Source organism: Sinohyriopsis cumingii, chromosome 14 (genome assembly GCF_028554795.1).
Source record: "Sinohyriopsis cumingii isolate HCF-2022 chromosome 14, ASM2855479v2, whole genome shotgun sequence".
Taxonomy (NCBI): Eukaryota; Metazoa; Mollusca; class Bivalvia; order Unionida; family Unionidae; genus Sinohyriopsis; species Sinohyriopsis cumingii.
The window spans coordinates 50,777,218-50,791,183 of record NC_142974.1 but is presented as its reverse complement, the minus strand read 5'-3'; the positions used below and the strand labels follow the sequence as shown (position 1 = coordinate 50,791,183).

The window sequence follows — 13,966 nt, the reverse complement described above, 5'->3', positions numbered from 1 at the left end:
AGACTGTCAATATTTAAATTATGTCCACTCTCCAAAATATCTACATGACTGTCAATATTTAAATTATGTCACTCTCCAAAATATCTACATGGCTGTCAATATTTAAATAATGTCCACTCTCCAAAATATCTACATGACTGTCAATATTTAAATTATATCCATTGGATAATTTTGTGCTGAAGCATTATAATAAGTATTGTTTTATTTGATTTACATAAGTCTTTACTGAGCAAAATATGAGAGAAAGAGAGACAGATATTTCAGTATTTCTTCATGCTATTTTGTTTAGTGTACAGACCATCTTTAAGCTTTTGCCAAGGAAAAAACAGCAATAAAATAGTAAATGAAAATTATATAAATATACATATCATATTTCTTCAGTCAAGATAAATACATTAATTTGTAAACAGTGTTAATTGCTAAAGAGTTGGACTTAAGGAATAAAACTAGGATATAACGAAAATGAATTTATCTTGGTACAGGTAAAGTAGTTCAAGTTGTTGCTGTTGTTGTAGGGTTAGACGCCATTTTTCAGCACACAATAGGCTATAGATGTAGGACACTATTAATTGGTGGAGGAAGAACCTGGGAAAACCCCAGGAAAGAACCATCAACCCACGAGAAGCTACTGGCAAGCTTTCTCACATACCCACATTAGCTGAATCCGAGACTCGAACCCACACAGAGAGAGGTGAGATGGCAGTGATCCATAACGGAAAGCACTTTAGACCACTCAGCCACTCATGGCCCCAGTTCAATACTTGTGGACTAGATTTGTCACAATGACTTTACTTGTATCCATTATTTTAATAAGATTGGAAAGATAGTTCTACTTTATTCTGGCACATCTGTTGTTACACTTTCTCTCTATTATAAAACCATCTTTTATGTATGATTTTTTTTTAGCAGATTAAATATATTATGTAATAATGACCTTTATGACTTAACAGTGTAAACAAACATTAGAGTGTATGAAAAATTATATAAAATACAGTACTTATGGTGCTGTACCTAAAACCAAGAAACCAAATTGCTTGACAAGACATTCATAAACTGTAGGCACATTTTTATTTTGACCTGTTCATACTGTAGAGAGAGAGAGAGAGAGAGAGAGGGAGGGAAATAAATGGTGAAAAATAGACAAAATATGGAAGGCAGATATAGTTTTCGGCAAATCCTTTCCTGATGGGAAATGAAAGTTGCTCAAGAAGCGATATTATTACAGTAGCATCATGGTAATCTCAAGTTGTGTCATATGGCTAAATTTCAAAATCCTATTATAAATTATACAATAATATTTTCAGCAACTTATACGGAAAATATAGTACTCATTTGCTACAAGGCCCCTCATTATGGCCACTGGTCTCATTGTATCAATGAAATTATATGAATAATTTGTTTAATGTAGTTTTAATAATAGGGATAAAGTAAGACAAACATGCTGTTTCTGTTTCATGGAATTATGAATGATAAATCAGTTACCATTGTCACTATATTATAAATGAGACAAAAATCAATGTAAATTTGTATCTACCTACCTGTAAATTACCAACATTTGGCCCTGACATATAGTATCGATACCACAGGTAATACTGATCTGGTTGAACACTGACTGATATCTTAAACTCTGCAGAATCTCCCTCCTCTCCGAAACTTGCATCAGCTATCATGTAGTGTCCTACAAATAAAGGCACTTGAAATGATGATGACTTAAAGTACATCAATGTACAAATAAAGAATGATATTTGGATTTCTTCTGGGATTTTTTTACTCGCAAAACTATGTCACTCTCATCACGGAATACATGCACAGTCACTGATCATCAATGTGAACCAGCACAAAATGATATAATTACAGTACCTAATTTCTGTAAACTCAGGGAAGGTTCATGAACCAGAGAATCTGTCTGAACCAAATATTCACAAATTAAACTGATTAGAGACCAACAAGTCTCAATCATGACAAAAAATGTATCTATTAATGTGACAAAAATAATCATAACATATGCATTTTTTTTAGTGGAGCCACATAATATCTTACCTCGGAACATTATCACACTAAATATGGAGATTAATTGGCCTAAATACAGTGCATGCATCCAATATTTTGGATTGTCCACTCCATGTAGGGACATAGTTAATTAATTGGCCTAAACACAGTGCATGCATCCAAGATTTTGGATTGTCCACTCCATGTAGGGACATAAATAATTGATTGGCCTAAATACAGTGCATGCATCCAAGATTTTGGATTGTCCACTCCATGTAGGGACATAGTTAATTAATTGGCCTAAATACAGTGCATGCATCCAAGATTTTGGATTGTCCACTGCATGAATCCAAGTTTTTGGATTGCCTACTCCATGTAGGGACATAGTTAATTAATTGGCCTAAATACAGTGCATGATCCAAGATTTTGGATTGTCCACTCCATGTAGGGACATAGTTAATTAATTGGCCTAAATACATTGCATGCATCCAAGATTTTGGATTGTCCACTCCATGTAGGGACATAGTTAATTAATTGGCCTAAATACAGTGCATGATCCAAGATTTTGGATTGTCCACTCCATGTAGGGACATAGTTAATTAATTGGCCTACATACAGTGCATGCATCCAAGATTTTGGACTGTCCACTCAATGCAGTGGACACAGTCAAGGGGGATATTTATCAACACCTTTTGAAGTCAAATTTTGATGTTATTTTTCACACCATTGCTACAAAATAAAGATTAGCTGCTTAACAAAGAAATGCATGTTATGCACTTGAATAATATAGTATTAAAAACAGTTGATGTACAGTAAATGTAGCAGTATGTACTTCAATATAAGAGTCTTACAAACAGCAGATCTAACGTAACTGCAGCAAAATGCACTTTGGTAACAGTCTTACAAACAGCTGATGTACAGTAAATGCAGCAGTATGCACTTCAATAACAGACATGTATTATATGGTAAATTAAATCATGTTTAGAGTTCTGACTCATCACTTATTGGGAAATTTTTCTACAAAACATGTTTGATGTACAAGCATTACAAATAGGCTTGACTTGAGGATGTATACATGTATTGCATTCTTAATGAAAATGGTAAGTGAAAGGCTGTAAAGTGGCTGATGAAATTAAAAAATTAACCCACAGTGCATCTCATATTATTATTGCATTAATTGAATAGCCCATGCAATTATGCTTCCAACAGCTTCACTGTCTTTACTCCTTTCATATCAACCTGCTTAAACTTACACAGGTATATTTTCTTCTTCTTGTTTATAAGTAGACGACAGTGTGACCCCACTTTAAGACGGTAGTTCGGAACCATAAAACCAGACCGTGTTATATCCAAATTTGTGTAATAACAGAGTGTGCCATAGCGGAGGCACACTGTATCCATCTTGTGACAATTTTATTTATAAAATCACTCAGGGGGTGCATGCGATGTGACGTAGTCAGAATGTTTCCTAGAGTAAGTTTCCCTAACAGTCAAATGAAAATGCTTATAATGCCAAAGCTTACAGGAATCACATACCCTTGCCTGCTTGTTTACATTACATCCATCCCCATGTGGCAAACAATATTTCTGGATCCGAATTGATACATGAAGGTTAATGCATTGTTTCCACTAGTCTTTGGATATAAAAAAGTATTGTGTGCTGTTTAAGAAATAACATTCTACACTGTCTACTGGCAGTAGCTGATTGATTTGCTACAATATTATGGCTCTCTACAAATTTTGAATTTAGACATTTTATATATCAGCCTTTTGAAAAGATGCATGTACACATAAGTGTACGCAATTCACACAAACCCCACAAACAGTATTCCTAGAATTAAACATGAAAACATCTGTCTGCTGTCAAGCATTCTTAACTATTCAAGAAATAAAATGCACACAAGAAATCAAACATGTTTCAGCCAAGGTGTACCTGACCTATGAACTAAAGTTGGACTATGTTGAATAATAAATTGTCAAATTATGAAAGAAAAATTAATCATCTAATAAAAATGTAAAAACTTCAAATTTGTTCATAAAATTGTCCCTAAAAACTAATGGATGAACAGAGGGACAGACAAGAACATCACTATACACCCAACCACTGTTGTGTTGTCATAGAAACTAAGTATGAAACAGAATCAGTTACCTGTGTAATTCTGAGTTGTGTAATCTGACTTTGGTCCAGTGAAATATGAGAGGCTTGGACCAGTTCTGATTTGGAATCTGTAGCTGTCTTCTTCATTGCAGGTAGTCACAAATGGGCAGGCAGAGATACTCTCAAAGGTACAGACAACAGCTGGAAACACTGTTTTGCAAGACAAAGAAGAGAATACACATTTTACTCTTGTTACTCCAACTTTATATGTATAGTATCTCAAAGAGGTAATACTTTAATGCTGAATTTATTCCATGAGTTTCATAAATTTAATATGAAACCATTACCCACTCATTGTTAGATACTACACATTAACTGACAAGGTCTGACAAAGTAGTTTAAAATACAGAAAATGCAACTCTAAGTTCTGAGAACTCAAAGAGAAAATACATGGTTGACCCACATGCACCCCTAAGACAAATGTTCGGTCTCAAATGGAATAAACCAATGAATCCCCATGACCCCTGTCAGATACATAAACCAAAATGATGAAAGCCACAGCAAGTAAGATAATATTATTGTTGTAATCTTTCAATTATAGATTAAAGGATTGTCAAAATTAAGGAATGTAATCAGTGATTAGACAGCTTGCTTCCATGAAGACTATAGTAGTCATACCAGTCAACTTTTCAAAAGCCAAGTTGGGAAATTGAATAACAAAACAGAAAGATTGGGACCTAAAATCTGAAGGGTTTAAACATCATTTTTATAAGTGCTTGTTTAAAAAAATATTGATTGATTTTCCTGGTTCAATTTGCATGAAATTCTCAAAGGTTATGCCAGCATAAACTTTTCATTGGGAAAGGGGGATGTGTAGTGGTCAGCCTTTTAAATTATACGGATGTAATCCAAAACATGTTTAAAGTTGAAATCTGGGTTGCGTGTGGCTAGCATTTTGTAATGTTTAAATAGTCTTGTAGGTTAGGGATAGTTGTGAGCTAGAAATGTGCGAATTTTATGCAAGAGTAAAATTTGGTAGCATAGGTACAGAGATAAGGTAATGCTAGATTTGCCGCTCACATGTTAATTTATGGTCGGTTGCTGTGAAGCGAGAGAGATAATCTATCGAATTAGGTCAGAATTTATGCAGTGTTTGGATAGCTGGTTATGCTTCTGAGTAACATGAGGAAACTTTATGTATGTACAGAAGTGATACGCTTAGAAATTTATGGGTAATTTTGTCCTTTAAGGAAACACTTTTTGGAAGCCACAGGACAGGCCAAAGAGGGAAGTTGGAAATCCAGAAAAGAGATTATGTGTTCAGAATAAAATACTAGGAAGTCCAAAAAAGAGATGAAGCATTCAGAATAGGAAGACGTTATGCACAGGTCAAGAGAGGAAGATAATGCAATCATTTGTGGAAATTGCGTTCTTTTCACCACTTTTTATTATGATAAAATAAATCTAAATTAGCCACTGCTATTAAATTCTTTTGACGTAACTCAGACTGAATTGGAGTTGCCACTATTAATTGTTATTGATTAAATTTTGTTATTTTTCTTGTCTAACGGGGGCTAGTATTGCATTATTTCTTCCCAATAGTCTTGCTCAGTTCTCTGTTGATATACCTATCTACTCCCACTGGGCTATAAAATCAAGGGAGGTCATCCTCTAGATAACGCCAGTCAAATCCAATTAACCACCTCTCTTACTAAGAGAGTGATATTTACAAACCCTCATTACTACATGTTTTTTTTATTGTTTCTTTTTCTACCACTCATAAACCTTAAGTTATTATGCCAAAAGCTGATTCAAAATTGAAATCTAACAACAGCATTTAGTCACAATTTTCTGGACTTTGGAAATTCACAAACATGTAAAAAATATAAATACTTTTTATAATACCCAATATTAAATAAATGTGCGATATTCCTACATTTATTCAAGTGAATTAAGAAGACGTGAAAACATACATCCCCATGTTTTTCTTTCTAGGATAATTTGTCAATAAATCATCCCCAATTGTACAATAGAATTCACCGTGCATTGATTTACTCAGAAAAGAAAATATAATCCAAGTGAATCAAAGAATATTAATCTGTTTACTATAATTTGTTTCAAGTGTTCTCGTTTTGTAGATGTAGAGTAAGTAGTAAATAAAATATAAAGAAAATATTTTAAAACACTCCTCAAGAATAAGAAGTTAATCTGTGTTGATAACAAAGTAGATTGGTGCTAGCAACTGTCAAATGAATAGTCCAGAAGTATAGAACTCTTATGCTGGTGATCAGAAATATTAAAACTACAGTCAAGGGACAAAAACTCTTGTCCATTACCTCCCCCTGCCATTGCTATATAAGAAACACATTACTTGGAAAGAAACAAATGCTTCATAGCATCAACTTTCATAGTTGTGTGGAAAGATAAAAAGCTAATAAGTTTCATAAGAACCCAGATATATATATATATATATATATATATATATATATATATATAAAATGTCTCTATTTAAAAAGAACAACAAGAAAACCTAGCTTTACCTCCAGGGCAGGAACTTAGGTCATATGTTATATCAAAGATCCCTGGTGTAGTTAACTTTGTTGTGTTTAGTGGCTGACCAGTCTCCACAATGAACACCAGCTGAATCTTGACTCCACTGGAGCCCTGCAGGTCTACACAGTCCCTAAATATCCCTTCATGTTTCCTTCCATCCAACTGCCACATTGCTGTTCTGTTTGTGCCATCATCCACACTTAGCACATACTTCTCAGATGTCCATTTGCTGATTTTGTAAGTGAAGGTTACACTGCTAGATGACATGGGTGTAAACTTTGGTGATTTCAATTCTGACAGTTCTCCTTCCTGAGCATATGTTGTCATGTAAGCAATCTTTTCTGAAATAGATAAATGAAACAATAAAATACAATCTAACTAAAACTGTAAGGCATCTTGTGACATATTTGAATCAGCACACGATGTCCACAAAAAGAAATTGTTGTCCTTCCTGACTTTTTCCCCAAGAATCTAAATATTCCCTTATATACTTCTGTACTATTAAAATATTTAAGAGATTTATTGTCCCTTTCACCATAACATAGTGTTGGTGCCATTTTTTTAAAAAAATAACAGCTTGATCATGCAGACATTATACACAATATATGAGCAATTTAAAGGGTCTGAGGTGCTCTGATAAGATAGACTGGTTCCCTAACCAACTCCACTGAATCTAACATGAAACCCAGATCCGAACCAAACATGGAGAAACCATTATCCATCTGTTACCACAAACAGCCATATTTCTGTAATTTGTGCTATTATTCCATAAATCTGTATTTAATGGGTCATTTCCATAAGACTTATAGTAAAATCATAAGGGTTGGCAGCTCTGAAGATATGTCACATGGTAAACTGGCACACACCAAGTATATCATGGTGTGTCACATGGAAAATTGGCGTACCAGATATATAGTGTGTCAAATGAAAAACTAACACACCAGCCATACCATGCTGTGTCACTTGGAAAATTGACACACCAGGCATATCATGGTGTGTCACATGGAAAGCTGACACCAGCCAAATCATGTTGTGTCACATGGAAAATGGCATAGCATGTATATCATGTGTGTTAGATGAAAAACCAGCACACTAGCCATATCATGTTGTGCCATATGAAAAACTGGCATACTAGTGAATTCATTATATGTCACATGGAAAACCAGCAGACCAGGTATATCAAGGTGTGTCACATGAAAAACTGGCACACATAGTATAACATGGGGTATCACATGGAAAACAGATCCTCCAGTCACATCTTGGTGTGACACACGGAAAACTGGCATGCCAGCCATATCGTGGTGTGTGTTATGTGGAAAACAGGCACAAAAATTCTAATCAACATTCCAATTTATATAACAGGAAAAGGGATTTGAAAACTCAATTTTTCATGTGACATGCGAAGATAGGGCTGGTGTGCCAGTCATATCATAGTGTGTCACAAAGAAAACAATTTAAACTCATTAAATTAAAATTGGAATGTTGGTAAGAGCTTATTTAGTGTAAAGCCACATGCCCATGTTTTCAGGAAAATAAATTACAGGAAAGATCTCAATAAAATTTTATTTACTTCCTATTTGTTTTAATTGTCAGTTTTGGAAACTGAAAATCATGAGACGAAAATCATGAGAAGAGAAGGGTATGTACATCAAGATAACTATCAATGCATTGCTGAAAACTTAATCTACAACCATAGCAAACTGTTCATGATGTCATCCCATGTTAGAAAAGTGATAGTTATGTCTTGTTTTCAAGCTAATCTCAGTTCAACAATAAACAAAATTCACTCTGTACTCTGATTATTCAAAACAATGTTATAAACTGTATCTACGGATGACTATTCTGCAAAGAATGTGCCTTTCTATGCTTTACTGGCAAAGCGTTAAGATACTACAAGTAACATACCTTCATCAAAGGTCCGGTACCATTTGTCTCCATGATATTCACAGTCAGATGTACGGAAGTTACAAGTTGGATTGGCGGGAACTAAAATTAACAAAGAAATCGTAACAAATTAAACAAATAAGTATTATGATGCTTACCTATACAAAGATGTTGTTTTGCCAGAACCAACAAAAGAAAACATTCTTTTGTTGAAATTTGTATGACTGTTAGAGTGTTTCACAATATGTGTATCTGTGTGTTGATTTTCTCAAAAGGTTAAGAGAATAAATGTCTTTACAATTTAATGAATAAAAAATAATAAATATTAGTGACATAAAACTTGTTTAAATTATCAACAGGCAAGTTTAAGTGCTAATTTTATTCTCATAAAAACTGACAGAATGAAATGCAGTCACTTTATTTCCAGTACAAGATGGTCATACATACAAAAACACTAAATGATAATAGCTAGCAAAAGCAAGAAAGGTTTTAAATCAATGTTAACATAATGTACATCAATTTGCAGTAACAACACCCCATAATCCATCTTTCTCACTTGTTAGTTATACATCCTTAGTATCAAAATAACTACTAAAGTGTCTGCTATTAGAAGGTATCTCTATTAAGTCTGTACATTATATTTATCCTAGAATACTTCTTCACCAATCACATTAACATAAGGAATATAAGCCTTACTGCTTCCCAAATCCAGCCCTCCAATGAAATAAATTTATATTTTTTATGTTGGTATTTGTATAGACAAAGGGAAATAACTAATGGCCATTTCATCCCCTTACCACCTACAGGTGGTGCTAGTTTTCAGGTGAGAGGAACACTGCGTAATGGGATGCTCACATTGCAGGGAGGATGGGAGGATATTAAAGCAATGTGACAGGGTAAGTATTATAGGAGAAACTTAATTTACTAAAATATTTATTTCTCCTTTGTATATGATCCCCAATCACATTAAGATTAGATAAATAAATAGTGGTAGTGGCAATGTTGAGCATCCAATCCATACTTTGAGGGAAAAACATTGGGTTCCACGTATGAAGGTTAACCCACTCTTCTAACTTGCAAGCAGCACAACCCAAGTTGACGTGGTTAAGTCTGGAAAGAAGAAATAATGAGATCTTACCACATACAATTCTGGCTGAATCCACCAAAAGCTAAATAGGGTGTCCGTCCTGAGGTTGTGCTGATGTCAGTTTGGTTCCAGTAGCTGCTTGTGTGACTGAGACCAGATCCAGAGTTTGTCGCTATGGAGCCAAGACTTGTAGATAAAAGCTGGTTGACTGTGCATGCCAACTGATGGGCTCAATTACATCTTCAATGGAAACATGATGGTTAATGGCAAGGCTTGCAGAAATTGCTCTTACTTCTGAGCAGAGAACTTCATGAAGAGACTCTGTTCTAGTGATTTGTCAGAGTATGTGATGCATATTATCCCCTTCAACCATGACAAGATGGCTTGAGGGATTATGTCCTCTTTTCCTGGAACAGCTTGTGGAAAGTGGTCTTTATGCTTCATATTCTTCAGTCTACTTCATATAAACTCGAACACACATACTGGGTCCTGCTTGAAAGTTTTCTTTCATGGTGTCAGTACAGGAGAGAGGTTGTGTTATGACTTTTTGATTGCTCACTGATCACAACCAGCAAACAACATAACTGTTCTAAGCATATGCAAGTCAAAGATATACAAAGTTTGCCATGATGCCATGATGACAGAACATGTCCAATACCATAGAAAGATAGCCTTTAACACTATTTGGGGTCAACAATTTCTCCTCAAACAGCCCAAGAAAATGTCAGCTACTTATGGGGCAGAAACACTCAAAGGAATAATGTTTATGACATTGCACAAGTCCTTTCGCACACTGTTAAAGTGAATTGCCCTCTAGCAGTTGCAATTCTTTCCACTACTGAATGGTTGAAATGTTAATGATGGAAGACCTACTGGACAAGATGTGAACATAAAGGAGAAGATGGTCCTGGCAAGGATGGAACATAAGGGTCAGAGGCTGTTTGACAAGCCTGGCAGATCTATTGGTAGATCGAAAAGGTCACTGATCCAGGATTTGCAATGTGGAGAGGGGCAATCATTTGCTCTCCTGGTCCCTCAATTTCTGTATAATCTATACAATTAGGTTCACAGGGCATAGGCAAATGCCCACAGACCCTCTCAACTAAGATAAAGAGTGTCAACTGACCAAGATTCAGGATCTGGTACGGGGAAAATGAAGGTTGACAGTTTGTGATTTCACGCATCAGAAGCTGCTCAATAAATATAATGAGAAACCAAAGTGTGAATATATAATTCTGTATTGAGAATTTGTCCCATCCTTGACAGAGAATTATCCAAGACATGTAGTTCCCTCTTCACAGAGAAATGTTCAAGACCTGTAGTTCTCTCTTGACAGAGTATTGTTCAAGACATGTAGTTCTCTCTTGAAAGAGAACTGTCCAAGACATGTAGTTCTCTCTTGAAACAGAATTGTCCAAGACATGTACTTCTCTCTTGAAAGAGACTTGTCCAAGACATGTACTTCTCTCTTGAAAGAGAACTGTCCAAGACATGTAGCCTGCTGGAAATATGTATGCTCTTGATCACGATGTTTCCCAGACCAGAATGCAGAGTTGGAGTGATTTATTGCTACACTGTTTGAGAAGGAACATCATCACCAAGTTTTATAAGGCAATAAGCACCACCTTGTGCTGAAGACAGTAATTCCAAAAATGAAAGGCTTTGATGACAGATTTCATCTGCAAGAGATTCGTGAAGGGGCGTGAGTCCTCCACAACCTGTTGGTAGCTGACAGTGTCAAAGTCCAGTGACAAATGGGTTCCCCAACCTAAGGTGCTTGTATCTGTGCATACAGTCACACAAGGTTGCATATGTACGAGGTATTCCTGTCATGAGCCAACCATGCTTGTACCTCTGGTCCAGGAATTATAATATCTCTCTCATTATGCTGATGCTGTAATAGGTCAACATGGAAAAGGGGTGTTCTTAAGATTGCAATGTAAATGGAACATTTTTAGGTGGCTAAGATCCTTTGCGATCCATTAAATGTGGCAAATGGATTCTGCAAGGACGACAAATCCGACAACACAAAAGTAGAGCAGACATACCAGGTTGAGGTTTGTGAGAAAGCATATACCCTGATGGGTGAACTCATTGGATTAACAAAGACCTGAGTTCCCAAATTATCAAAAAGCTGAAATGATCTAAAAAGAATATGACATCATTCTGAGTTGTGCCTGTGGTCCAGGAATGATACAAGTTTGCTCATTATGCTGCTCCTGTAAACAAGTGGTATGGAGGAGGGGAACCATTGAGAGAGAAAGATCATTTGCTAAGGTAGAAATGAAAGTGAAATAATATTAGCTGCTGCATAAAACAATCCAAGGAATAATAAATACAATCTGGTTGTTTTCCATTTCATCTGGGAAATGGATTCTGTGAGGATGACAATTCAGACCACCCAAAGTTAGGGAAGGTGTACTAGGATGAGAATGGTGAGAAAACCCATACTTGGATGAAAGAACTGATGGTATCCCCATGTTCTTTGTGCAGGTCATCCTGGTCAGGATCAAGGTCAATGGAGGCATATATGTGGCATGGAAATTATCTTAAACACTGTCATAGAACCACCAATGAATCTGTATGGATGGCTTGTCAAAATAAAAATCTGCCAGTACTGGTGTCTGGCATATGGATGGCAGTGTAGACAGTTGTACTTCTGGAGTAATGATACTATTGGGTGGATATATAGATCCCTTAATAAGATCCCCAGTCATGCTAATGTTCCACTGCTCAACTTCATGAGGCATAAGGCGATTTGTAATGGAAGCCATAAAGTCATCAAATGGTATCGACTGAGTGATGAACAGCTGGAAAGTATGGATGGCATCATAACTAAGGTGTGGATTGATGGTATGGATCAAGCGCTGCACAGCTAGATGATTTGCTTGGACGCCAGGATGGAACAAATGGTGGGGCTAGAAGGAACAGCTAGATGTTATGGTACAAAAGGTGGGGCTAGAAGGAACAGCTAGATGTTATAGTACAAAAGGTGGGGCTAGAAGGCACAGCTAGATTATTATGGTCCAAAAGGTGGGGCTAGAAGGCACTGCTAGATGTTATGGTACAAAAGGTTGGGTTAGAAGGCACAGCTAGATGTTATGGTACAAAAGGTGGGGCTAGAAGGCACTGCTAGATGTCATGGTACAAAAGGTGGGGCTAGAAGGCACTGCTAGATGTTATGGTACAAAAGGTGGGGTTAGAAGGCACTGCTAGAAGTTATGGTACAAAAGGTGGGGCTAGAAGGAACAGCTAGATGTTATGGTACAAAAGGTGGGGCTAGAAGGAACAGCTAGATGTCATGGTATAAAAGGGGGGGCTAGAAGGCACAGCTAGATGTCATGGTACAACAGGTGGGGCTAGAAGGAACAGCTAGATGTTATGGTACAAAAGGTGGGGCTAGAAGGCACAGCTAGATGTTATAGTACAAAAGGTGGGGCTAGAAGGCACAGCTAGATGTTATGGTACAAAAGGTGGGGCTAGAAGGCACAGCTAGATGTTATGGTACAAAAGGTGGAGCTAGAAGGCACTGCTAGATGTTATGGTACAAAAGGTGGGGCTAGAAGGCACAGCTAGATGTTATGGTACAAAAGGTGGGGCTAGAAGGCACTGTTAGATGTTATGGAACAAATGGTGGGGCTAGAAGGCACTGCTAGATGTTATGGTACAAAAGGGTGGGGCTAGAAGGAACAGCTAGATCTTATGGTACAAAAGGTGGGGCTAGAAGGCACAGCTAAATGTTATGGTACAAAAGGTGGGGCTAGAAGGCACAGCTCATCCAAGTAATTTATAAACTCCATGTGCCCTGACTTACAGGTGCAAAGACCATGTTTTGACATGCTGTGGAACTTATGCCACCTGGGCTGCCTAGAATTGGGTGGAAACTCTCAAGGTGTTGAAATTCTCAACTAAAACAGAAAGATGGAAGGACATGAACAAAACTGGCCAGAACTAATAAACGCTGTCTTAGTTTGCAATCTCAATCATTTCATTTTCACATCACTCCCTGTTTCTTTCAGTTTTCCTTAGAACTGTTGACCTTGTATTCTTTGACCAATTGGCACACATGGTACATGTAGCCAATGATGCACACTAAGTACATGCAAGACACAAGTCATGAGATTTCTTGTTGGCATTTAGCTGACCTAGTTGTCATAGTCAATTCTGAAACAACAAAGTAAGAAATGAAAAAAAGAAATGCAGTGTTAGATGCATTAAAACTGCTGGAGACACCTGCTTTACCAGGTGTGATAAATAGACTGTGTGCAAATATATACTTTAACATGTTCTCTTACTATGTAGTCACATAGACATGATGTCAGAGAACACAGTCCGTATAGGTGAAAAATTCAAAA

At 36.5% G+C, this 13,966-nt stretch overlaps 1 protein-coding gene across 1 annotated transcript in view; it reads right to left on the bottom strand.

Annotated features, from left to right (window-relative positions):
* Positions 1-10,055, bottom strand: part of LOC149783778 (MAM and LDL-receptor class A domain-containing protein 1-like) — a 33,458-nt gene extending 23,403 nt beyond the window's left edge. Inside the window, exons 1-6 of the mRNA XM_089932909.1 lie at positions 9,904-10,055; positions 9,546-9,634; positions 8,546-8,626; positions 6,628-6,981; positions 4,139-4,297; positions 1,539-1,678 (exon numbers count right to left, since the gene is read on the bottom strand). Of these exons, the coding sequence (XP_089789035.1) occupies positions 1,539-1,678; positions 4,139-4,297; positions 6,628-6,981; positions 8,546-8,626; positions 9,546-9,634; positions 9,904-10,055 (975 nt within the window). The remainder of the gene's footprint in view (positions 1-1,538; positions 1,679-4,138; positions 4,298-6,627; positions 6,982-8,545; positions 8,627-9,545; positions 9,635-9,903) is intronic.
* Positions 10,056-13,966: the final 3,911 nt, after the last annotated feature.